The 27143-nt window shown below is 46.4% G+C and overlaps 1 protein-coding gene across 2 annotated transcripts in view; it reads left to right on the top strand.

Annotated features, from left to right (window-relative positions):
* Positions 1-27143, top strand: part of TRAM2 (translocation associated membrane protein 2) — a 77332-nt gene that overhangs the window by 39201 nt on the left and 10988 nt on the right. For both annotated transcript variants that reach the window (XM_033100120.1, XM_033100112.1), the window contains exons 2-6: positions 330-393; positions 19035-19144; positions 19642-19758; positions 25774-25832; positions 27033-27117. In XM_033100120.1, the coding sequence (XP_032956011.1) occupies positions 381-393; positions 19035-19144; positions 19642-19758; positions 25774-25832; positions 27033-27117 (384 nt within the window). In that variant the 5' untranslated portion in view covers positions 330-380. The remainder of the gene's footprint in view (positions 1-329; positions 394-19034; positions 19145-19641; positions 19759-25773; positions 25833-27032; positions 27118-27143) is intronic.

Here is a 27143-nt window from a genome sequence, read left to right as displayed (position 1 = left end):
GAACGAATGGCAGACAGATTTGTACCCTCCGCTTTTGAGCTCTCAGCTGGCCAAGCACAGCTTGTTTCATTCTATCTGCAGTGAGTAGAACTCCAGGTACCATCCAAGGCCCAAGATTGTTTTGTTTGTTTTTAGTGCAGGTATTGGGAGGGACGTCATTAAAGAAAAATTGAAGGGAAAAAAAATTAGGTAACTCTTCATTGGATAGGCCTGTTGGTCTGAGATGGAAAAGGGGTGGGTCCTGGGGGGCTGGTAGCAGGCTCCATTTGATTTGATTCTTTTGATGTGACCAAGAAGCTAAATTGGAACCTTTTCCCTTTATTTTACAGGTCACTGCCAAGACTGCCTTCCTATTTATTTTACCTCAGTATAACGTTAGCATGCCTACAGCAGGTAAGCAAAACACTAGTCTTCTTTCTCTGGCCATGTTAACTCTGAAGGACTTGGAAAACCTCCTTTTCCTGTGTACATGTGTGATCTTTTCAGATACTTAAACTCAGCATCCTCCCACTGCCAAGATATAGCTGCAGGCCACATCCAACCGTCGGTCACAGCTCTGCAACCCTCAGCCACGGCTCTGCAAGGGTTCTCGGGTCCCACCACCAGGAAGCAGACATTGCTCCCCTTTCTTGTTGCAAAGCGCCGATCAGTAAAGAAGGAATTTTTCTTAGCTGAATTTTTCTTAGCTGAATTTTTCTTAGCTGAGTTCTCTCCTGTTCATTCTGTAGTATAGAGGTGAATTGTCTAGACTCCAAGGTGAGGTTCCTTTGCCTGGCTCCACCAACGACTAGCTGAAGGATTTTAGGGGCAAATCCCTTAAACCGTGGCCTATGGAGGACGGAGCTGCGAATCTTTTCTGGACTTGGACTTGCCTGACCCCAGCCCCCACCCTGCAGTCGCTGTAGCCAGCCTCTGGGGCAGCCAAGTCAGTGCCTTCATATGAGAATCAACTAAGGGACACTTAGTTGTCCCTTAGAGAAAAAGTTGTCCCAAGAGAGGACGAAAACTTTATTCTCATGAAAGAAGAGACTGGGAACACCGTGGCCAGCACTGGTAGTCAGGAAACCAGGCAAATAAAAATGCCTGCTTGTCCCAGGGCACACTCCAGCCCTGGTGGGCACAGTGGATTGTCTTGCCCAATGTCGTGTGGTCCAAGGTCAAAGTCAGGCTTTTCTACTCCTAGCTCTTGAAAATCCTAGTAACAAAGACACCGCTAGCCCTAGCTGTTCTTATAATTTACTGATTTAAATTTTTTATGTCTTTTTTTTAATTGTGGTAAAATATAGATAATATCCATTTTTAAGTGTACAGGTCAGTGGCATTGAGTACATTCAGATTGTTGTGCAACCATTCCCACTGTCCATCTTTAGAACTCTTTTCATCTAGCAAAAGTGAAACTCGGGACCTATTAGATAATAGCTCACAATTAAGGCCCCCATCCCTGTCCCTGGCATCCACCATTTTACTTTCCGTCTCTATGCATTTGACTATTCTAGGTACCTCATATAAGTTTAATCATATAGTATTTGTCCTTTTGTGACTGCTTAAAGTTTAATTTTTAAATAAGTGTTTTTCAAAATCCATTTACGTGAGTGATGCATGCCTTTCAGAGAAAATTTATAAAATACAGATAAACATAAGATGATAAAAATCACAAATAATCTCACCACCCAGCAAAAACTATAAGTTTGGAGCGTTGATTCAGAACCCACTGCTTTGCTGTTAGCATATGATAAACACTTTTTCCATGTCATTATCAATCCATTTAATAAGACATTTTGAAAAGCGGTAGAGTGTTTCTTAATATGGATTACCACAAATTATGTGCTTAATCCCATATTATTGGATATGTAAGTTTCCAGTTTTTATTGTAAACAGTGCTATAACTAAACATTCTTGTGACTAAATTTTTGCATGCATTCATGATTATTTTCTTAGGATAAATTCCTATTAACTGGAATTTCCGGGTCAGGTAATATGTGAATTTTAAAGGTTTTATATATGTATTGCCAAAATATCCTCTGCCCTCTAATTCTTAGGACCCATAAATCATAAGTTTTTTTGTAAATTAAAATGCATAGACTTTTAAAAAAGGTTCAAATGCTAATTTATTAATTTATAAAGAGATAACCAGCTATCAAATGTTGTGCTGGCATTTTCACTACATTTCTCCCCAAAGTCAGTTTATGTAGGATGCCACGACCCAATACTGCTTTATTAATTTATCATGAGGAAGTGTTGTCCTGGGGACCACAACAGTTGACATACATGTGACCAGGGCATGCCTGTATTGTAGGAAGGGACTATTTATAAAACCAGGTCATGATCAAAGGGTAGATTTTTGAGTTTAAAAGCTTTCCCACCGAAATTAGCAGACTAGTGATATCCTAAAAGCCTCCTTTTCACAGCCAGGATGAGAAGCATATACTTGTATGTCCCAGGGTTTAACTCAGAGACTCTCAGCATAAAGAACATCCCACCATGTTTGAGAGGGGTACCACTACGGATCATACCATGCCTTCATTTGTTCATTTTAAATAATTAGTCAGTTGAACAAGCTCGACAAATATTTGTATGCCTCCTATGCACCGGCCCTGGGTATAATTTGTAAAACACGTCTGATCCCTGACTCATGGAGCTTACCATTAGCTTAGGGAGGGATCAATAATAAACAAGCAAACAATAAATAATGATAATTATAATAAAGGTAGTGAAGGTTATGTGATAAGGAAAAATAAAAGAGTGATGACAGAAGATGTTTCTGAGAAGCTGACATTTGAGCTGTACATGTGTAGGAAGTTGTGTTGGGGGTCTTAGGAGGGGGGTCTCGGGAGGGGGTCGGGGCAGAATGTTCTAACCACAAGGAACGTTCCAGGCAGAGGGATCAGCATGTGCAAAGGCCTCAAGGAAGGAACAACCACCTTGGCATGTTTCGTAAATGAAGGCCAGGGTGACTGCAGCCAGCTAGGTTTTGCATGTTGCTAGGGGGAGGCTATTGAATTCTGCTCCTGGAATCCTCCTCCAGTCCAGAACAAGGCCTGGGTAAAGGTGAAGTTACATTAAAATTCATACTGAATTGAGGAGGTTTCGGTTACTTTAGAAAGAGAGGCTAAAGTATTGTTCAATAGCCTAATCTTTTGTTTAAATCTTGCCATTTGGGGCTATTCGAAATATGACATGCAAATAATCAAGAGAGACAATGAAATCAGAATAGCCTGCTTCATTTTGTTTTGAGCTCTTTAATCACCAACCCAGTCGAGTAATGTTTGGTTTGTAAATACTGGGGGAAAGCAAACTTCTCGTGGGAAAAAAACAGTGCACAATAACACTTCTGTTGAGGTTGTGAATTTTAAAACCCTCCCCCCAAATCTCTTTAAGGCTGGAGGTGCTTGGGGATGTATCCTTCTTGTATAGCCAGGGTAAATCCCGATTTCTAAGGTTTCTCTTTTAGCATGTAACTTGTTCAATTCGATGTTTAAAATTAGAATTTTAGTAGACCAGTGAATGTTTTCATACAAAGTAGTCTACCATTTCTAAACTCCTGTGTCTCCTCTCAGCTGAGGTTTTCAAGTTCTACAGGAAATAAATTGCTAATAGCTAATGGTAATGTGGACGAGTTTTCTTGCCGGTTTTGTTTTGCTCCCACTTTTGTACTCCCTTCTTCCCAGCTCCCAGCTTTTGTTTGTAGAGCTGCAGTAACAAAAGTCCCACAAATTGAGTGGCTTAAACAACAGAAATTTATTGTCTCGCAGTTCTGGAGGCTAGAAGTCCAAGATCAAAGTCCGCAGAGCTGTTCTCCCTCTGAAAGCGCTAGGGAAGGTCTGCTCAGGCCTCTCTCCCAGCTTCTGGGAGTTCCTTCGCTGGTGGCAGCTTAATGCCCATCTTCACGTGGCGTTCACTCTGTGTGCCTGTCAGTCTGTGTCCGAGTTTCCCCCTTTTTATAGGACATCAGTCATACTGGATTAGGGGCCCACTCTGCTCCACTACACCCTCTTCTTAACTGAGTACATCTACAACAACCCTGTTTCCAAATCAGGCCGTTTTCTGGGGTCAGGACTTCCACAGATGAATTTTGCGGGGACACAGTTCAACTACTAACACCAGCTATAAATGTATGATTTTGTGGCATTATAAGTTGGCTAAAAAGATTAAGCTCCATTCAGAGAGACGAGCTGACAGAGGGGCGATCATTACAGTAAGAAGTTGTGCGTCCTGGTGGAGTGCCTGCCACGCACGCCAGCGTCCTTGTGGTTTTCTTTAAGGTCAGCGGCGATGAAGCAGGAAATGTTCCTTGTTACCAAATCCCTACTCTCCTTTTTCCTCCTTGCCATCCTGTTAGGGTTGCCAGACGTGGGAAATAAAAGCCAAGCCCACCGGTTTAATTTAAATTTTAGATAGACAACAAATGCTTTCTGTGGTGTAAGTATATCTCGGTAGGCATGGGATATAATTATACTCAAAAATTAGTCTTTATCTGAAATTCAAGTTCAACGAGCCATCCTGTATTTTACCTGCCTACTATATACCCTACGCAGCTTTGGCAAGAGATAAAAATGTCAGGTTTCTAGTCTCACCACTAGACACTCGGAGTCTTCTCTCTGATTCAAATACAACAAAACATCTGGTATGATGGTCAGAAATATATAGGCTATCAAAGATCAGCAGAGAAGATAGGTTTAATTCTTTGTACCGACACACTCGAGGCCCGCTGGCTTCTCCTGTGATGGAGAGCAGGTGACCTCCAACAGGATAAGCCTTTGCAAGGTTGTTTCGCGTTGTGCCACTAATTTGCTGAATTATCTTGGGCAAACCACGTAACATTGGGGTTTCTATCTCTCACCTGCAAAATCGAGGGCGATGGTCACTCTCTTAGCCCCAGTGTTTGCTGAAGACGGGAGCCCTAGGAGGCCTCCTGAGCACTTGCCACTCACATTGTCCACAGACTCACACCATGGGTGTCACCTGGGAACTTGTTAGAAACCCAGCCTCCCAGGCTCCACCACAGACCCCCTGCAGCAGACCCTCTGCGTCAGGTGGTGATTCCTGGTTACAGTCTGAGAGGCACTGCTCTTAGTGCTCTGGACGAAAAGCTCCGGGTAGGGCTTCCACATGACCCCATGCTTCTAACTGCAAAGGTGAGACAGGGCAAACCACGAAATCCTGTGACATTTTTGCATCTTCCTGTTCTCTCCGAGGTTTGGTTTTTCTGTAAGTGTTTGACCTGAGGGGTGGGGGGAGTTGGGGAGTACCATTGGATAGATGTAATCTCACGCTGGGGCTGCCTGTCCCTCAGAAGTCACAGACACGTTTGCAATCAGTGTGGGTAAGAATCGGGGTAGCTCTGATATTCCTGAGCCTGCCTGCTGCTGCTTACCTAGAACAAAAGGCTGAGGGTGGGGGACCTCTTCCAGAGAAGGGTTTGTTTTGCAGTCATCAAAGATGACAAGGACCCATCCCCGGCTGGATTGGTCCCAGTTGGTTTTATGGCCACCAGCTGCTGGGTGGCATTTTGCAACTAGAGATGAAAAGCCCGGGAACCTCCCCCATCATAGCTTGGCCATTGTTCTCACAGCCCCTTCTAGGATGAGACACTCTGTCCCCTAAAAACAACCTCAGACAGATGGTTTAAAAGCCTCATTCAGCCGAAGGCCTTTGTCTAAGGCTCAGAGTGTGTTTTTGTTCCCTGTGCTGGCTGGCAGGAATTAGTCTTGTCTTGTGCTTATATCATGTACTTGAAAGATTGGCATCACGTATCAAACTGAGCCCCTCTTTGTAAGATGAGCTTGTGGGGGACGTGAAAGGGAAGAGGCAGGTGGGCAACAGTGGCCCTGGAGGTGGAAACCTTACTTGATTACAGACGAAAGCTTCCCAACCAGGCCCTGTGGCCTATCCAGCTAGAGGAGACTGGAGACTCGGGTAGGCTGGCCTCATCCTTTTACAGCCAAGGGAACTGAGGTGCAGAGGGGTGGTAGACATTCCCAAGGATACACCAGTAAGGGCAGAGGATGGGCTGGGCTGCTCACACCCCATGCAGCACGAGGGCCCAGGGAAACTGGGGGAAAGTTAAGTTTGCCAGGGGGGATGGTGGGCAGAGGGGTAAGCCACCCAGGGAGGCAGAGACCTGGCTCTGTCCTGGTCCATTGGGCCAAATGGCCACCAAGATCCCCCTTGGGCCCTAAGGGCCTATCTGTACGAATAAGAGAAAGTAAACCAGAGACCTCAGTGTTCCTGGTCTTAGGGGAGGCCATCTGAAAAAGGAGGGTGGGAGTCTCTTACCCAGGACTTACAGCCAGGTGACTTGTTTTCTTGTTTTTGTTTTTGTTTTTGTAAACAGACACTCCTTATTACACTTGCTGCCTTAGTCCATTCAGGCTGCTATAACAAAATGCCACAGACGGGGTGGCTTATAAACAACAGAAATTCATTTCTCACAGTTCTGGAGGCTGGAAGTCAGATGAGGGTGCCAGTGTGGCCAGGGGAGGGCTCTCTTCCAGATCATAGACTTCTTGTTATGGCCTCATATGGTAGAAGGGGACTCGGTGGGGTCTCTTATGAGGCACTAATCCCATTTATGAGGGCTCCACCCTCCTAACATAAGCACCCCAGAAGGACTCACCTCTAACACCATTACCTTGGGCTGTAGGATTCCTGCATGTGAATTTGGTGGGTTGGGGGAGGGGGACCACAAACCTTCAGACCACAGCACTTATTATTTAAGTGTGGCCATTGTGCAGAAAAGTGGACAGACCATAAGAGGTCAGCCCCTTGAATGTTCACAAAGTGGACACATCTATGTAACCAGCACTTCAGAAGGGACCCCTTCCAGCCTAGACTTGATTTTATCCAATGCCCCCACTTACAGCCTGGAGAATTTATCCCATCCAGGGTGGAGCTTCCAGAGGATTAAGTAAGTAGGACCACTGAGTTGCTGTGGCTAATTGTTAGCCAGACAGAAGGGCAGGAACAGTGCCCAGAGCCTGGTGGTGGCATCTCTGACCTGCTGCCTCCCTCCCGCTGCCTTTTCTCCTGCTGTCTCTTCCCCTGGTGAATCATCTTGCTCTTTCCCTTCCCTCTCACACACCCTCTGACTGGGACCCCAGCCCATATTTTTACTTCTTCCCATTCCCATTTCTCCGGGTCAAGTCTTTTCTTCTGTCTAGGTAGGACAATGTTGTCTTACTCCCTTGTTCTTACTGAAACGATTTTTATCCATAAGTTAACAATGGGCTGGTTGACATGGTTATTTTTAACCAAGAGGGAAAAAAGCCATGATTATTATTTCTTTTTTGGCCTGTGATCTTGAGGAATTAGTTTTCTTTTATGGCTTTTAATGAATTAAAAAAAAAAATTTCACACCTTCCCCAGCTGTAGGTATTCCTTACAGCTTGCGAATTGTCTGCCTGGGCTGGTCGTATATGGAAGGAAGCCTCAGGTTTGTAAGCCACAGTGGAGGCTGAGTGTGTGCGTGGCACGTAGGAGTTGTGATATTTCTTTCTTGCAGGCCAAGAAAGGAGAATTATCAGCCTTATGAAGAGGAATGGTACATCAAGAAAAGTATTCAGGGGGTGGCCGGTTAGCTCAATGGGTTAGAGTGTGGTGCTCTTAACAACAAGGTTGCCAGTTCTATCCCCACATGGGCCAGTGTGAGCTGCGCCCTCCACAACTAGATTGAAACTACCTGACTTGGAGCTGATGGGTCCTAAAAAACACACTTAACTAAATAAAAAGTTTAAAAAAAACAAAAAAAAAGTATTCAGAAGCTAGGCGCTTTTATTTCTAAATTCTCTTTGACACTTCTCTTAGTTTTGCTCCATCTTTTTACATCATAAAAATATCCTTTTCTTGTCTTCTTACCTTACTCTAAAACTGGAGGAACTATATTCCAAATATGCAATATGGGGTTAAAATGGCAACTTTGAAGATTCCTCAGCTATATCTTTAATTCTCTGGGCAGCCTGCAAGGATGAGGGAGGTGGAATTGTTTATGTGGAGGTATCAACTAATTGCTAAGGCTGCCATAACAAAGTACCACAGACTGGGTGGCTTAAACAACAGCAATTTATTGTCTCAGTTCTGGAGGCTGGAAGTCCAAAATCAAGGTGTCCACAGGGTTGGTTCCTTTGAAAGCTGTGAGGGAAGGATCTGTTCCAGGCCTCTCTCTGTGGCTTGTAGATGGCCGTCTTCCCTCTCTGTGTATCTGTCTCTGTATCCAAATTTCCCCCTTTTACACTTGATCTTAGCCAAAAGGCCGAGAAGCGATTCAAATTTCCCCCTTTTACAAGGACACCTGTCTTATTGGATTAGGGCCCACCCTAAAGACCTCATTTTAACTTGATGACCTCTATAAAGTCCCTGTCTCCAAATAAGATTATGTTCTGAGGTACTGGGGGTTAGGACTCCAACATATTTTTATTGTTGTCGGGCGGGGGTGCAGGAGGTACACAATTCAACCTCTGAGGGCATGCGTGTATATGAGAATCATGACAGTGCTTCAAATCTTAGTTCACATGCCTCTGGCCACATTGTCTGGGTTGGGAGGCCAGAGGGTTTGGCCTGGTAGCTGGGGCCGGGGTGGAGGTCAGAATGCTGCTGTGTGCCCTGAGCCTGACCTCGGCCCCTCTCTTTGCCATGACACCTCAGGGAGTGGGCAGGCCTTGGGGTTTAATGAATGCCCTCTCTGTGTGATTGGAAGGGAGTCAGGTCGCCATGACGCCTGGCGGGGAGACGATGGGCTTTGCCCCCAAGCATCAGTAGCATGGTTAGAGTCCAGGGGCCCAGTTACTGCTGGCCTCTGAGCCTCAGCTGTTGTGTCTGTAAATGGGGCTGATACTCAGGGTTACGGTGAGGAGCAAATGATGTCACTTCCAAGACGTGCGTGGCACAGAGTAAGTGTTCAGTAAATGGGTTATGGTTGTTGTCTGTTATTATCCTAAAGGAGCCTCCTAAGTGGAGTGTTTCTTGTGTGTGCTGGATGGTGACCACTCTGTTCCTTTAGCTTCTGATTCTTTCTGTTGGAAGCAGTCATAATGATCTCATCTATTTGCATAGCACTCTACAGTTTATAAGTCAGCTATCTGTGCCCTCCTCGCTTTGTGAGAAAAGAGTGATAATATTATTCCCATTGTCCAGAAGGGGTCATTTAGGTAGAGAGATCCAGGATCACATGACAGGCAACTGGCAGCTCCAGACATGAGCTTCAGGTCTTTTCATGCCTGGTCTGGGCCCCTATGGGAAAAAAAAAAGCAGAGCAACGGGGTAAGGAAGACACTACTTTTAAAATTTTATTTGTACAAAGCCAATAGTACTTGACTATTTATTTTAAAAATCTTGACTAGAAAATACGCTCATGTGGTTCAAATATAACTCTGTACAAAAAGTCAGAGTGAAAGTCTTGTTCCCACCCATCCTCCCTTCCTTTGACACCCCCAACCCCTGGGGGACATCACTATTGTTGCCTGTGTATCCTTACAGAATTTCTTGTCACCTTCCAGTGTTTCTTTCTGCAAATACAAACACATATGTTTCTTTTCTCCCCTTTCTCACATAAGTGGAATATTATCTGTTCTGTCTGTACCTTGCTTCCCCCCCACTAATAATGTATCCGGGATATCATTTCATGTCAGTAAGCAGAGAGCCTCATCATTTTCTCCAAAAGTTTTACTGAGGTGTAATGCATGCAGTAAAGTGCACGTATTCTTAAGGATCCAGCATGATGACTTTTTACATACGGCCACATCCATGTAGCCGTCATTTCCATCAAGCCACGGTGCTCCCAGCCTCTGCGTGCCCCTTCACGTCAATACCTCCACCCCAAAGCAGCCACTGTGCCTCTTTCTAAGTCTCCTGATTAGCTTTACCTAATCTCGATCTTCATTTCTTTTTTTCAAAGCTACCCCATTGTTTACAGCAGTGCTTCTTACATTTTAGCATGCGTCAGAATTACCTGGAGATGTTGGTAAACACAGATTCCTGGGCCGTATTCCTAGTTTCTGATTCAATAGGCCTGGGGTCAGTGTGCAAGGGTGTACATCTCTAAGCTTGCAGGCGCTGCTGACACTGTCACTCACAGCCAGACTTGGAGGTGTATTGCAACTGTGGCTTATTTCACCGGTCCCCTATAGATGAAAACAGCTTGGGTTGTTGCCATTCGTTTATTTTTAAACACAGTGCTGCAGTGCCTAACCTTCTACATATGTCATTTTGAACATGGCAGGTATTAGCTGTCAGATAAATCCCCAGAAGTGGAATTGCCACATCAAAGGGGCGACGCATTTGTAATCCTGATGGAAACTGCCACGTTGCCCCTCTAAAGAGGTGGTACATTTTGCGTTCCCACCAGCAGTGTGGGAGAGAGAGCCTGCTTTCCCAAAGCAAGAGTGCATTGTCAAGCTTTGGGTTTTTGCCCATCTGATAGGTATGAAATGGTATCTCACTGTAGTTTTAATTTGCATTTCTCTTCTGTGTAAGATTGAGCATCTTTTGAAATGTATAAGGGCCATCTGTGTTTTTTTCTTTCTGTGAATTGTCTGTTCATGTCCTTTGTCCATTCTCTGTTGGATTTTTTTATCTTTTTATTCTGAAGTTCGAGAAGCTCTTTACATATTAGTAAGTTGGCCCTTTGTTTATTATCAGAATTGTGAATATTTTCCCCTAGGTGACCATTTCCCTCTTGATTTTGCTTATGGTGGTTTTTTTTTTGCATATCTAAGTTCGGTTTTGTGTGTGTGTGTGTGTGTGTGTGTGTGTGTGTGTGTGTGTATACGTGTGTGAACTAAAAGATGGATAATAATGTGAAAACAGAGTTGGCTGTAATCACAGAAACCAACAAAAAGTAATTTTACAAATCTGGATTTGCAGGGGTTGGGAAGGAAACTGGGAGAGAAAGAAGCATCTAAGTTGTGCATCGATGCTCTTTAAAAAACCAGTTTTTCAGACAAAGGCAGAAGCCTTGTTGGCAGATGCCCAGACTCTAAGGAGATATGAAAAGCACAGTAAGTGGCTGCCAACCAGCTCAGGTCACAGGGCAGAGGTGAGAGCCTGTACTGAGGTATCGGGATGAGATCGGCTCATGTGAAGGCAGACAGGAGAAGCCCTTCCAGGTGACACCAAAGGAAACAGGAAAATGTCTGTCAATCATCGGAAGCACAACAGGAACGTCCATAAGAACGTTACTCCCGAAAAGGGACAGCTGCTAACAGAGGTTGTCAAAACAACCAAGGCTGTTATTGATTAGTTTAGCTGTCTTTTAAAACCGTGATCAGAGATAAGCAAAGCAAGTGTCACTTTGATGGGAGATTGGATAACTCATTTATAGTGGGAAGGTCTTTATTCAGGGTGTTTTCTTCCAAGGCTAGATTAATTTCGACAGTAGGGCATATTGACATACTCCATGGGGCTGTGGAGGAAGGAGCCTCATGGAATATTGGTGCTGGAGAAGCATCAGGGGTCATCTGGGCTCGAGAGTGCAAATTGGTGGCCTGTGGGCGGAGTTGGCTGCAGATGTGTTTTCTTTGGCCAGTTTGATATTGGCCCATGAAGTGTTTTTAAAATTTTTGAATTAGTCACCAATATTTAAAAATCAGATGACGCCATGTAAAGATAGCTCTCTTTGCTTTTGAAATATCGGGAATCTGGCCACAGTGGGCTGTACTCCTCACATGGCCACAGTGGCTGAGAAGCATCTTCCCCATGCCCTCCTTCACCCCCTTGGGACACGTATTCTGTAGTTTTGTACAGTCACCATGTCCTCTCTAGCGTGTCCCTGACATTGAGACTGTCATTTGCCATTTATCCCAGTTTTAACTGTTGTGTTTGTTTTGGTAAGGTTAAAGGAAAGTGGATATTTCTTAAACATGTTCCTCTCTCAAGTGGAAATATGAAAGATAAATCAAGAGGGTGATACATTGAAGGAAAAATGGTGGAAAGTGTATTGTGGAAGTGAAGACTATTCCTGTTTAATGCAGCAGGTGTCTGCGTTGAAAGGATTCCTCTTAAGACATCTGGACCACTTTGCTCATGAATATTACCCACCTGGTCTCTGTAGGCATTTTGCTGCAACTCATGACCAGAATGGCCTCTCTGGTCTAATAGCTCCAAGACGTGCTGACACTTTCTCTTCTAAGAAGATATGATAGGTTATTGCTAAACCATTGTCATTCTTCTCAAGAGCTTGTGTGAGACAGGGGCAGTGCTGAAAGAGTAGGAGCTGTAACGTGGGTGGTGAGGGGGATTTTTATAAGAGTTCATGAGCAACCAAATATTTAAAAAGAAAAAATAACCAAAAGCATCAGTTTGTTTATAGCTTCCTAGAAAAACGCGAAGCCCCAACCTCTATAGCTCTGTGGAAAGCAGAAGGGGCCAAACCAATTTACTTTCCCACTATGATCAAAAGTATGAAGATAGCAGATAAGAAGAAGCAATAGAGATAACATATGAATCAGAGCAAAGCTTTGGAGTGTTTACGTATGATGCTGCTTCTTGGGATTGTAGGAGAAAGAGATCAAAGGGGTGGCTTTTTCCCAGTCAGGATACGGGACCTGGGGAGGGCATTAGGGGTTGGGTTGACCCCAAGGAGGCTTTTGGACACTGGGAGACCTGAGAAATGGCCCACGTCCCTTAACGCTCTGAACCCTGTTTCTTTATCTGCTTTCCTTGCCTATCTCATGAGATGGTTATGAGGATCAAGCAAAACAGCACACGCTGAAGAATTAAACCATGGAGGGCTACAGGGTACAATGAGATTCCAGAAGGAATTTGACAATCGTTCCCCACAGCCAGGCCATCAGCTGGTTTTTTTGATTCCGTCACCCACATCTATCTGAACTTGTCTTCCCTCCAGCGCTCTGCCACCATCCTAGTGCAGGGCACCGACTGCCATCCCCCTGGCCTGGAATCCCTGCAGGTGCCTTCTAACTAACTATTCTCCCACCTTCCACCTTTGCCTCTCAAACCCATTCATCATAGACAGGAGAGGGATCTTATAAATGTGTATGTACCTAAAATCCTCCTGTAGCCTTCCATTGCCTTTCCGATATTTTGCCATAACCTGTAAGGGGGCCATTTGTCATATGGCCTTCCCACCTCTGCAGCCTGACCTATAGCTCTACCACTTCACTCCATGCCTCAGTCCATTTGGATCTTCCCCAAGGGGCCTGCACTCCACCCTCACCAGCTCTCTCCTCCTGCATACCTTGACTTCCGTGTCCTCTGCCTGACCACCCTCCATGAGGCTTCTGCTCCATGTTATTTCCTCCTCAGTCTTCACGCCAGAGCACTTATCACACTGGCCACTGGTGGTTTTTTTATTTGTGGTAAAGTACTCATAATACAAAATTTACCATCTTTACCATTTCTAAGTGTACACCTCAGCAGTGTAAAGTACATCATGGTTGGGCAACCAGTCTTGCAATATTGAAACTTTGTATGCATTAAACAGCAACTCTCTGTTCCCCTTTCCCCAGCGCCTGGCAACCACCATTCTACTTTCTGTTTCTATGAATTTGACTACATAAGAACTGCATGTGGTGGAATCATATATAGTATTTGCGTAGTGTGCTCTGGCTTCATCTACGTTGTAGCATGTGACAGGATTTTCTTCCTTTGTAAGGGTGGATAATATTCTATTGTGTGTGTACGCCACATTTTGTTTTTCCATTCATCTGTTGAATGACACTTGAGTTGTTTCCACCTTTGGCTGTTGTGAGTAGTGCTGCTATGAACATGGGTGTTCAAATAGTGTTCAAATATTTCTTCGAGGTTCTGCTTCCAATTCTTTTGAGTATATACCCAGAAATGGAATTGTTGGATCATATGGTAGTTCTATTTTTAATTTTGAGATACCACATTACTGTTTTCCATAGTGACCGTACCATTTTACATGCCCACAAACAATGCACAAAGGTTTCAGTTTATACATACCCTTGCCATGACTTGTTATTTTCTGTTTTTTTTGTGGTTTTTTTTTCATTGTAGCCATTCTAATGGGTGTGCGGTGGTGTCTCATTGTGGTTTTGATTTGCATTTCCCTAATGATAGTGGTGGTTAGTGCCTTTTCATGTACCTGTTGGCCATTTGTATGTCTTCATTAGAGAAATGTGTATTCAAGCCTTTGCCCATGTTTTAATCTGATTGTTTTTGTTGTTGTTGAGTTATAGTTCTTTGGCCTCTGGTTTTTCAGTATATGAGTTTGGTGTGTACCTACCAAACTCCAAAAGGGCAGGGCCTTGGTCACTGCTGTCTCCCCCAGTGCCCAGCATGGAGCCTTGCACATGGTTTATTGGTTGCTAATCAAACATGCTTATAGCTTTCGGAGATCCAAGATGGTGGAATAGATAAACACTGTGCTTGCCTCATCCCATGAACACATCAGAATTATGACTAAATTATAGAACAATCAACCTGGAGAACTATCTGAAGTCTAGCTGAACAGAAGTTTTATAACTAAGGATATAAAGAAGAAGCCACATCAAGACTGGAAGGAGGGGCAGAGATACAAAACGGGCCTGTCCCAAACCTCCCTGTTGTGGTTGAAAATTGGGAAGGATATCTCAGCTATGAAGGTTCCCCCCACCTGAAGGAATGAAGGACCCCAGCCACACTCCAGGCTCCCCAGCCCAGAGTACTGGTGCTGAGAAGAGGAGCCCCCACAACATTTGGCTGTGAAAAAAAGTGGGGATTCTGACCATCCGGGTGGAACAGAAGGCTGCAGGAAACTCAGACGTCCTCTTAAAGGGTCTGTATACAGACTCGCCCTGGGATCCGGCGGGGGGACAGTGACTCGGGGGGCATTGGAGACATATGAGGAGATACTGAGTTGTGTAACTTAGGGGCCAGGACTGGAAAGACAGTTGCCATTTTCCCCGTGTGGGATCCTTCTCCATTGCAGTCATCAGGCACGTGCCATCTGTCCTGTACTGAGCCCTCCACCATGCCCATGGCCAAATCTGAATCTGAATTGGTCTGGTGAGCTCCACTTGCTCCCTCATGGTGACTCACTGAGACCCTGCCACACCCAACTCCATACTGCAGGAGGCTTTACCAGCTGCTGAGCCTTATAGGAGCTGGCAGGTGGCAGCAGGCCTCGGAGTTTCCTGGCTTTTTGCAGAGCTAACCCAGAACTGGTACAGGTGGCAGCCATCCTCAGTTCACAGTGTGGCCTCTCCCACGTGCCTCTAGGTCCAGCACAGGCAGTGACCAACCATGGATCACTTTGTATCTCCTACCAGGTAGACTCTGGCTGGTGATAGGCAGTGACTGAACTTAGCCTGCACCGGCACCCCTTCCAAGAGGCCCCAGAACAAACATAGCTGGAGGTTGGCTTCAGATCACTGCAGAACACCATGTGATTAGCTCCACAAGCGGCACACCCGAAGAGTGGTCTCGACAGACACCAGAGCCAGCTGGGGCCAATCCCACTCCATGGGGTACTAAGCACCCCTACACAGCAGCCTGTAAGCTGTGGACGTGGCCAAACCCCACAGCCAACCAGCCTGAGGGTCATTCCCACACAGTGATGTGCCAATAGCAGTCAAGGCTTAACTATAATAGCAGGGCACACAACCCACACAAGGGACACTTCTGGAGCACCCAGTGCAGGTGACTAGGGAAACTGCACCACAGGGCCCCACAGGGCACCTGCTACATAAGGCCACCCAGCAAGATTAGGAGATGTAACAGATACACCTAACACATAGACACAAACACAGAGAGGCAGCCAAAATGAAGAAATGAAGAAACGCATCCCAAATGAAAGAACAGGAGAAAACTCCAGAAAAACAGCTAAATAAAATGGAGGCAAGCAACCTACCAGAGACAGAGTTCAAAGCATTGGTTATAAGGGTACTCAAGGAATTTAGAACTTCAACAAAGAGATAGCAAGCATAAAAAAGGGGCGTAGAAACCATAAAAAACAAAAACAAACAAACACACCAGAAATGAAGAATACAGTAACTATACTAAAGAATGCACTAAAAGGAATCACCAGCAGACTAGATGAAACACAGGATCGAATCAATGATTTGGAAGACAGGGTAGCAGAAAACACCCAATCGACACAGCAAAAAGAAAAAAAGAATAAAAAAAAAATGAGAATAATTTAAGGGACCCCTGGGACAACATCACATGTAGCAACATTCACATCATAGAGGTACCAGAAGAAGAAGAGACAACAAGGAATTGAAAACCTAGTCATGGGGATGTAACATAAAGCATAGGGAATATAATGAATAATATGGTAATAACTATGTATAGTGCCAGGTAGGTACTAGACTAGTCAGGGGGATCAGTTCTTAAGTTATACAAATATCTAACCACTATGCTGCACACCTGAAATTAATAAAAAATAATATTGAATGTCAACTCTAACTGAAATTTTAAAAAGGAGGGAAAAGGTGAAGGGGAGTAGAAGGTCCAGATTTCCAGGAATAAAACATGTAAGTCATGGGGATGTAATGTACAGCATAAGCATTTTAAGAAAGGAAAAAACTGTATTAAAATTGTAATACTGAATAGATACCGATAACAAAAGATGAATGTAAGTCATGTGTGTATATATATTTTTTGGCACCCCTGGTATTGTGATAGTGTCATACTATGTCAGATGGTTGCTGGACTTATCACGGTGTTCACTTCTTTAGGTGTATAAATGTCGAATAACTATGGTGTACACCTGAAATTAATATTATATGAGCATGTTAGCTAATATTTAAAAAAATGAAGGGCCAGATAAGTTTGGGACCAAAAAATAAACAGAAAACCATGCACGTAGCTCTCAACAGCGAAGGAAGGAATGAATGTGTTAATTCATGCATTCATTCTTGTTTCAAGAAGGATTTAAGGCTATGGTCCTGTCTCTTTGGAACCATGGTACTTGGGGTGAAGAATGCAGTTGACTCCGAAGAGGCTTTAAAATGGATAATCTAAAATCTTGACAGGTGTTATTTCACTAGTTCGGACTATGCATGTTTGGTTGGGTATAACTCCCATTTTGCCTAATGATGATGGTCTTGATGAAACTTCGCAAGTGTTTAGTAATTTCTTAGTTCCAAAGTATGCTGCCATCTGGTTAGTCTCCTTTGACCCTCCCTTATGAAGAAGGCAGGGAAGATGTAACCCCAGCTTCACAGATGGACGAACGAAATGAGAGGATGAGTCCCAGGCCCGTCTCTTCTCCCACCTCCAATGTCTTCTCCTTTGGTCACCGGTGCCTACTTCCCCTCCCGGATCTCAGCCCCTTTGGTGCGTCAGTCACCTCGTCTTACCAGTTCTCCATCCCTGACAGCCCTCCTCCCTCCATTTCCCTCTTCTCCTGCTTTTATTCAGGGCCCTCTGTTTCCTTGCCTGGATCACGCTTGGCAGCTCCCTAACTTGTGTCTCTATCTCTAGGCATGATGCTGTTCATTGCTGCCACCGTAAACTTTCCAAACTCAAGTTTCGTCATTTTCCCGTAGAATTTGAATTCTTCAATGTTTCCAGGTTGCTTTCAGGATCAAGTTCACACCCTTTCCCGTGGCACCCAGGCCATTCTCAGCGGCCTCATCACCTACCATACCTGCCTCCCCTGTTCCCACAGAACTGCAGCCTCGTTCCCTGTATCCTTTGCAGGTGCCACCTCTGCCTAGGGTGCCCCCCCCCCCCTCAGCACCACCTGACCACCCTTACCTATTCCTGGGTTTCCTGTTCACCCTGACCTGCTTGCTACCTCACCATCTCCACCTAAGCCACAGTCAGCCTTCACCTGCCTTGGCTTCCTGTGTTGCTGTGTTTACCTCTTGGTACCACGTACCTGTCTATAAGTAATGGTACATTTCTTTGTCAGTCTCCTTGCAGGGTCTGTGCACTCTGAAGCCAGGGCAGTGTCCTTGCCACCCCTCTCACCTCCTCACCACTGCCCACTGTCACATTCTTGCTGCCTGGGGTGGCAGATGCTGTGGGTTCACTGTCAGAGTGACCCAGTCAGCTCTACTTCATTCCGTGACCACCCTGAAATTCACCTACCTTCTGTAACTGCATCCCAGCAAAGGGTGGTGACTCATGTGTCTGTGACTCAGCACGAATGTGTCACAGCTGGAAAGGCAGCCTGTGAATCTGCTGGTGGGAGGGAGTTTTACTGAGCAGCAGAGATCCAGGCCTGAGTTCACAGCTCTAGCAGCCCTGTGGCCTGCTACCGGAATGTGGGTGTAAACCCTCCTGTGTCAGTGGAGGAAAAGGCTGCCCTAGCAGAGCTTTAGGAGACTTACGCACCTGGGATTCTGAGTGATTTCTATTAAGTAACATTCTAATAAACGATCATTTATTGTGTGCTTGCCATGGTTGTAGGCACTGTGATAAGCATCTTGCCTACAAATAATTTTATTCTCACAATAATGCAATTCTCCCAGCATCAACAACAAAAACAATAGCGATTGCATGGATAGCAGTTACTTTCTGCCAGATACTATTCTAAGCACTTTGCATTTATTAAGTCATCTTATTCTCACAGTAACCCTATGGTACAGGAACTGCTGTTATCCTTATTTTACAGATGAGGAAACTGAGGCACAGAAAGGTCACATAGAGGGTGCCCCAAAGTCACATAGGCAGTAAATGACAGAGCTGGGATATCAAGTCAGTCTTCTGAGTGTACATTCCTAAGCATCTCCCGACCTCCCTACCGCTATGCTTTCTCGATGAAGTATAACTATAGTCCCATTTTACAGAGGAGGAAACTGCAGCTCAGAGAGGTTGGCCACTTACCCATAATCACACAGCCAGGGAATGATCGAGATTGGTTGTCTCTAACCCCTGGTGGCTTGTAAACACTGTGCTCTCCTGCCCAGACAAGTTGTGGTGTGCTTGGTTCTCCTTAGCCTTCCCTGTTGGCACTTCCCAAGGGTCAAGTTCAGAGGTTGGGCAGGATTTGGTGGAAGAAACTCTTTCTTCTAAATCTAGGGTTTACAGCAAAAGGGAAGCATTGTCCTTCAGATCTCCTTTCAGTTTTGGGTCCCAGAGCATTTCCTCACCCCATGGATGCTGATGTGGTCTCATTACCTCCTCAGACAGTGAAACCGTGCACTACCACTACGGGCCGAAGGACCTGGTCACAATCTTGTTCTACATCTTCATCACCATCATCTTGCACGCTGTGGTTCAGGAGTACATTTTAGACGTAAGTGATGTGGCTAGATTCTGAAATCAGAAACTGGGGAGATACCTTGGTTTGTAGGCGTTTGCCTTGGAGGAAACTGCAGCTTTGAACCTGTGTGCCCCCTAATTTGCATGCCCGGGTTGGTCATGTTGACTGGACTTCCCTCACCACACTGCTCTCTGTCCCCTCTCACGGCCTTCCTTAGCCAGCGCATGCAACAGCAATATTATTACACGGGGAGAGAGCCACCTGATACATGACAGGGCAACGTCCTTATGGGTCTTTCCTACGCAGCATGGTTGGGGGATGCCTTCTGTACATCTAGGCTGAAGACATTCATCCTGCTACTTTCTCAAAATGCTTACATTAGACTAAGGACTGTATGTACACAGAGGCTTACATTAAATAACTTGGATTATGCTGGCTTCCAACCTTAGCCCTTTCATGGGACGTTTGAAACCTGTCTGTTACCAGTACACTTGTATATATTAAGATGTGGGATTCTCTTTATTTTTTAGAAAATCAGCAAGCGGCTTCATCTCTCTAAGGTTAAACACAGCAAATTCAACGAATCTGGACAGCTGGTCGTCTTTCATCTCAGCTCGGTGATATGGTGCTTCTACGTGGTGGTGACGGTGAGTGGTCCTCAGGACTGGGGAGGGGCGGGGCCTGGGCCCCCAGGCAGTGCGGCTCTTCTTGGGTTGCTAAGAAGATAACTGCGAAGGGCTTAGCGGGGAAGAAATAAAGTAAGGAGCAGTATGGATGGAAACTTGGAGTTTCTTAGAACTGGTGCTATTTTTGCATCCTTCTGGTATTGTGGTGAGAGAGAGGCCAGATGATATAGATGCCATTTTGTAGCTGGGAGAGTCATCTTGTCCAGAAATAAACAGTCGTTATAGTTATTATGTGAGGTTACAATAATGATACTGTATATCTAGATAGCAGTGTATCGTTTTCCAGGGCCCTTCTATAAACACTATCCCGCGAGATAAGTTTTATGTTCATTTGGGTACCTGGGTTATGGACTGTAGAAACCCAAGCTCAAGTTTCACAGTGTGCCCACGGTCACGTGCTTTCGCAGGAACAGGGACGGGGCTTGGACTTGGGGATCTGGTTCTAAGTCCAGTGCACTTACTGTTTTACGGCTTTGGCCTCGTGCATACAAGGCCAGCAGCCCCTTGTCCACACATCAAATCCTTGCGCGTCGGGGCTATTCCCACAAATGCCTGGAGGACCAGACCAGTTATCTGCCTCCCCTTTCTACACAACAGGACTTTTCTTTCAAGCCACCTTTGATATGGCAAAAAAACCTTTGTGCAAAGGAATGTGGACAGTCCTTTGGGGTTCACTGTAACCAGTCCTGGCCCGTCCTGCCAGGAAGTGTTTAATTAGGGTCCCTGCTCCCTCACCCCCAACTCGGAGCACCCTCTGTCTGTAACCTGGTCTTTTTCTCGGGAGTTAGACCTGTCCTGTGAGAAATTCAGCCCCCGGGGTTGGAAAATCCAGCGACCTTGTGACCTTTTAGAGATTTCCTCTGCTATCTCTCACCGGACCTCTCGTCCCCTTCCTCCTCTTCCTTTGGTGACAGTGATGAACTTTCACATCCTAAGGAACTGTGCCTCCACAGCTGAGCACTGAATTCATATTCTCAAAGCAGTCAACGTGTTTGTTCTGTTCTTTGTTGCTTTTATTTCTAGTATGTCTATATCTATTTAATCACAGGACAGTTTTCCTAAACAGAACACTGGGAAGTTCATATGCGGGACCTGCGACTTTTGTCCTGTGACGCAGGGCTGCCACCTGTCCTGCGGACTTACAGGTGGTCTGTGCGAGGAACGCCCCCGCAGGGTGCTTCTGGGTTTCAGACCTCTCCTCACTTCTCCCCACCACTGCTTTGAGGCAGAACAGCCTCAGCCTCAGGGCACCACAGAGTTTAACGGGTCTTTCTGGAGAAGCATTGCCTCATCTCTGAATGAATCACTTTTACCCTTTCTACCTCACCCGCCGACGTTCCACACCAGCTGTGACACATTTAGACCAGATTGGCGGCCAACAGCCAAGTTACTTAACACCCCTTCCAGAATGAAATGCTGAGCTGCTCTGTCTCTGCCTCTCTCAGCCTTCAAGGGCTTGAAAATGATGATGCTAATTAGTCTGAGAGAATGTAGCACTTTTCTCGGGAAGCTCATAACAGGCTTTTATTATGGTGAAAGCCAGTTCCCCCGCTCAACATCTTCAACAGGAAATGGAGACCAGGGGGACCTTGGAAAGCTCCAGGACCCCACCTCCTCATGACGCCATGTAGCTCCTGGCCCTCACCTCCGTCTGAACCTTTTTGCACGGAATGCAAGTGATTGAAGAAGAAGAGAGGGTCATTTTATAAAAGGAGTTTAAACAGCTAGTTTTTTGAAATCTAATTTTGATGTTACGATGCACATTTTCCTTGGTTCTTCCCGTTCTTTCTCCCTCCACAGTCAATTCACCGGCAGGTTCACCTGTAGAACACACTGACGTTTTCTCTACTGCTTCCTACCTGAACCGCCCGCCCCTCCCCCCCCCCGCTGGTGGTTCTCTCCGGGGGAGATTTTGCCCCCCAGGGGACAATGGACAATATGCTACTGGCATCTAGTGGGTAGAGGCCAGGGATGCTGCTGAATAGCCTACAGTACACAGTACAGTCCCCGCAACAAAGAATTGTCCAGTCTCAGATGTCATTAGTGACAAGGGTGGGAAACCCTGTCCTGTCATTCAGGCCACCGTTAGCTCTTGCCTGGATCACTACATATCTTCCCTCTGGAAGGAGGCTGTTTCTACTCCTGTACCTCCCCGCCGCCATCCGCCTTCTACTCAGCCAGACAGATCTTTTTAGCACCTACATCAAATCATGCCTTCCTTTGCTTAAAAGGCCCTGTCCCACTTGCGGTGAAATCTTTTTCTTCCTGACTCCTGTGCCCTGGGTCCTGCCAGCCTCGTCCATTCTCCCCACCGTTCTTTCCTCAGCTGCTCTGACTCTCCTGGCGTCCCTGCCTCCTGGGCTTTGCATGTGGTTTCTCTGATCAAATCCTCCATCCGCTGACATCCCATGTCTGAATCCTTTTTGCTATCCAGTTCTCCACCTAAATGTCACCTCCTCAGGGAATTCCCCACCCCCAATTTGTATTTTCTGCCCTATGCCCATTATTGTGGTTTTTCTTGTTCATCTGTGTGTTGTCTGCTGTCTGCCTCTCCTACTAGACTCTGAGCTGGCATGGAGCTCACTGCTGTACCCCTAGTGCAATTAGCTTGGCACAAATTAGCTGTTCACTAAAAATTGGTCATGAGAATGAATGAATAAACTGCAAATGCATCTTCACTGCCCCGACCTTCAACAGTTTTTAAAGTAATGGATTGTTTTTATAAACATCATAGTTGATCATTTTTTTTAAAAAAGTAAGCAACATGTGAAAGGTGAAAAAAAGAAAGCAAAAATTTGCCCCAAATCTCTCCCTCTGGAAATAACTAGTTTGATTTTGGTATTTGATTCAGACATTTCTCTCTGCATTTGTATTGAGTGTTGGTAGTGTGACTGGACCAACCAATAGTTTTATAAGAATGGCAACCTACTTTTCCCTTTGAGCTACTATTCATTATTTGGGGAGAAAAAAACACACATACTCTACTTGGGACAGCAGGGTGGGTGGGCATTTGGTCTCTCGGCCTGACTTCCTTGAGATGCCTACCCTCATATTTGAAAAACCTCAAGTCTAGTGCTCATTGAGAACCTGGTAGAGGGAATACCTGTAATGCTGGTGCCTGGGTCAGGGCTGATTTCTACGAATGGACTGATCACTTAGAGCAGAAGTTTAGTACATGGCTGTTCCTGAAGGACAAATGCTCTAAGGTATGTCTGAATCTAGGTAGCAACTGACTGTGTTTTAATTGGGTTCTGCTGTTTCTGTGGTTCTTTTCCTCCATACAGCAAAAAGGAAGGCTGCTGGGGGAAAGGAAGAGATTGTTCCAGCTCAGGCCTCCCTTAGCTCATAGATCGATTTGTAGAACTGGAAGAGAACAAAGGATTTCCCAAGCTCCCTCAGAAACTTCTGCCAGTGCCTGGCAGTGGGGGGCATTCAGCATGGGTCACGGGTGCTCCCTCTGCCATGCTCGGCCCCCTGGGCTCTCAGGTACTTGGCGTGCCTGAGCTCTGAGGGCGCCCCAGCCCCAGGGCCCCTGCAGCCAGCTGCCTGGCCCGAGGTCTGGAAAAGGCTGTTCTCAGAGCAGTGAGTCATTTTTCCTCTGGCTCCCCGTGTTCTCCTCCCGCCGCCCCCTCCTGCACGGTCCCTGAGGACTGTTCATTCCGAAGCAGGCAGCATTTTTCTGGGGACTTTTCTTTGCTTATTGGCTTCAAAGTTCTGACCTCCTTGTCTCCTAAGTAAAGGGGCCATGCTGAGGAGGGTTCCTGTTTAAAATCACAAGATCATCTGGGCTTTCGGTTTCTCTCAGTGCTGCTTCTCCTGGCCAGTCTTTTTTGGCAGACATTCCTCTCTCACCTCTGTCCCAGAAGTACCATTTTCCTCCTTAAATACATCGCGGCTTCCTCTAGGAAGGAACAGTCTCACCTCTGTGATTTCCCTGGAATGAGGCAGAGAGAGTGGAGGGCCACGTCCCGCCCGGTGCCCGGGTGGGACATTTTGGTGCAGGCGGCCGTGTGGGTGTTAGAAAGCTCTCCTCACATCTCCACGTCTGCGCCTCAATCTGTGTGTGCCCGAGGGAGACAGGGTGGTGATAGACCAGAAATGAAGCCATGAGGGTTTGGGATGAGACCTTTTCCTTCAAATCTGTCGCCCTGGCTACACTGGTGTATGTGCCTGATTGGACCTATCAGTTAGGACACTGTGTTAATGAGGCCCCAGGTTGGGGATTGGGGCTGTGTGTGGGCTACACCAGAAGTGTCCCAGGGTACTTAGTGCCTTGAGGGTGGGTGGATCAGCCCTGACTTGGAAATAAACCGAGGGTCCAATGGACAGTAACCCAGAGTGCGTCTCACTGAACCATGTTGGTCTCTTTCTTCTCCTGAGCACGGCCAACCCCCTGCCCTAGTCCCATTGTAAACATTTGAGGTTCTCAGCCTCTCCATCAAAGCCACCAGCTCCGTGACATTTTTGACTTGTGGAAGCAACCGGGCCTGAGGTTATGGGACCAGCTGAGATTTCAGCTGTGCTGCTGAAAATTCATCTTGATCAAGAGATCCTTCCTGTCTGTTCCTTTACTTCCCTAGTTCTGAAATGAGTTCATACTCATCTAACCTTCTCTGCGTACTCTGAGGGTAGTGTCAGCCAACTCTTGCTCATGGTTGGTTGTTTCCTCGTGTGTTTTTTAATCTTGGCTTATAAACTCATCTTGAGCAAGGTTTCATGTCTGAGAGTCCTGCACATCCTTAAATGAGAGTATGTCCCAATAGTATCACTGGTCCACAGTACCATTAACACTAATTTCTTGGCCCGGTGTTTCCTGGACCATGCAGTTAGTATACATTTGAACCCCAAACCCATGTGAAAGTGAGCCCAATGTTACAGATTTTCAGGGGATAATATTTATGTTTTCATCCTGCGCCCAGAGTGAGCAGGCATCGTGTTCATCTCCTTGTGTCGCTCATCAAACTCTTTCTGATACTCTTTCTCTGAGGTTTTAGCCCTTTAAGGGTACAGGTTTTATACAAGGGTCTCAAGTCCCACCTCCCAAGGTGCCATCATCTTCTGTTCCCATATGTGCACAAACACCCTGGCCCCATAACCTCACCTTACTGCTACGGTTCTTAGCACCCTGTCCTTTTTTGGGACCCCAGGGGTTTTCCCTTTCTTATTGTGAGCTCAACTTTGCATTTAAAAGAATGTTGGGAAGAGTTCATCCAGCATTTCTAGATGTTTTGTGATGAAAGGTTTTTTAGGTTACATTCTCTTACTCTGCAAGGGGCTCTGGGTACCCACTCTATATGAGGCCCCGGGCTAGATACTTGAGATGTAAAGAAGGGCAAGCAAAGACCACTGCCTGAAGGACCTTGCGGAGTGATGGAGGCAACTGGCAATAATGCAGTGTCGGTGTGACACTTACAGGGCCTGTGGGGGGAGGCCTCAGAGCGAGGCCTGTGGGGTCCTCACATTCTTTTTATTTGTGATGATGTGAAAAGCCAAAGGAGCCCCTTCATTTTTCCCATGGACAGTGATTCTGGAGTCTAGTTGCTTATTCATTCTACAAGCATTTCCTGAGTGCCACATGCCAGGCATAATACTAGACACTGTCGCATAAACGTAAACTGTCACATTTATTTCTAACAATAACTCTGGGAGGGTATTTTTATCCTCATTTTACCGATGAGCCAAGTGAAGCTTAGGGAGTAACTTGCTGACGGGACGCAGCTTGTGTCAGGCCTACATTCAGATACAGATTTCTGACCCCAGCAGACCTCTTCCCCCTCTTTCGCTTCTCTGTCACAGTAAAGACACCAGCAAGTGCCAGTAAGTTCCACATGGAGAGGTCCTTCATTTGCACATTTCCTGTTTCTTCCTCTTTCTGGCAGCTGGGGATTAGGTGTGCCTTTGCCCCCTGACCCCTGGGCCTGCTCAGGGCCTCTCACATTCACATCTCTAAATGCTGACTCTTCTCTCCCACTACAGGAAGGATATATAACGAACCCGAGAAGCCTCTGGGAAGACTACCCGCACGTGTACCTCCCGTGAGTATTCTCATGACAGGGTCTCCAGGGAGGAGCCAGCTGGTCCACTGGCTTCCTAATCCCAGAATGTGGCCAGAACACCACGGGGCCAGCTGGCATGAGGACCGATCCTACCCCACGCCTATTAGGGCACAGTATTGTGGACGGAGGCAGCTTGTCTGGGAGTTGCTTCCTCCCCGTCTGCTTGACTGGAGAAGCCCGAAATGATGTGTCATCGGCACTAGCCCCTGTCACAGCTCAGGCTGCGACAACAGAACGCCACAGACTGGCTGGCTTATAAATAACAGCGAGGTATGGCCCACAGTTCAGGAGGTCTGGGAATTTACAATCCAGGGGCCCGCAGTTTCAGTGTCTGGTGAGGGCCCTCTTCTTGCAGCCTTTTTCTCCCTGTGCCCTCACAGGGCAGAAGCGGAGAGGGGGCTCTCTGGGGCCTCTTTTATAAGGACGTTAATCCCACTCGTGAGGGTCTCTGCCCTCGTGACCAAATCTTCTCCCACAGGCCCCACCTCCTAACAGCATCACGCTGGGGATACGTACGGATTTCCACTTAGGAATTGTGAGGGGACAGACATGCAGTCAACAGCAGGTTCCTAAATCACGTGAGGCAGATACAGAAGCAGCATTTCCATAACGTCCTCTGGCTTTGTGCCTTCTTGGCGACTCACTCATGTTCACAGCACATCTTCCCTGCCTGCCTTCCATGGCTGGTACCCCATCAGGCAGCATCCCCTTCCCCTCCTGCTGTGGGTGAGACACCAGGAGAGCAGCACCTGGGCCCGTGTCCTCAGGAGGCCACTCCTTGGCTTTCCTGAGCCCTGTAGAACAACTGCAAAGGACTTAAAGCTGAGTTAGGTCCTTCCTGTGCTACTTAGACCCCTTCCTTCTTCAGTATATCCACACCACCCTTTTCTGCATGGACAGTGCTCTGGACTCAGCTCCCTGCTCAGCCTTCCCTTCTCCAGGCTGCAGACCTGCATCCTCTGCACTCTTTTCTGTGTCCCTTGCAGAGGGTTTGTCTGTGGAGCAGGGTCCCCAGGCTCAGGAGCGCGGTGCTGGCAGACCATCCTACTCCTTCCATCCCTTGTTCCTGGCCTGGCTCCTCACACAGGCCTGGCCCTTGCCTTTCCCTCCTGGGCTTAGCAAGGATGACAGGGACATTTTTCTCCATCCCTCCTGTGTGACTCGCTCCCTTGTTTCCAGCTTCCAGGTGAAGTTTTTCTACCTGTGCCAGCTGGCCTACTGGCTGCACGCACTTCCTGAGCTATACTTCCAGAAGGTACGGAAGGTGAGTACTCACTTCTCCCTCTGGAA

The sequence above is a fragment of the Rhinolophus ferrumequinum genome, chromosome 3 (assembly GCF_004115265.2).
Source record: "Rhinolophus ferrumequinum isolate MPI-CBG mRhiFer1 chromosome 3, mRhiFer1_v1.p, whole genome shotgun sequence".
NCBI lineage: Eukaryota > Metazoa > Chordata > Mammalia > Chiroptera > Rhinolophidae > Rhinolophus > Rhinolophus ferrumequinum.
The sequence above is the reverse complement of the archived record's forward strand: the minus strand, read 5'-3'. Positions and strand labels throughout refer to the sequence as shown.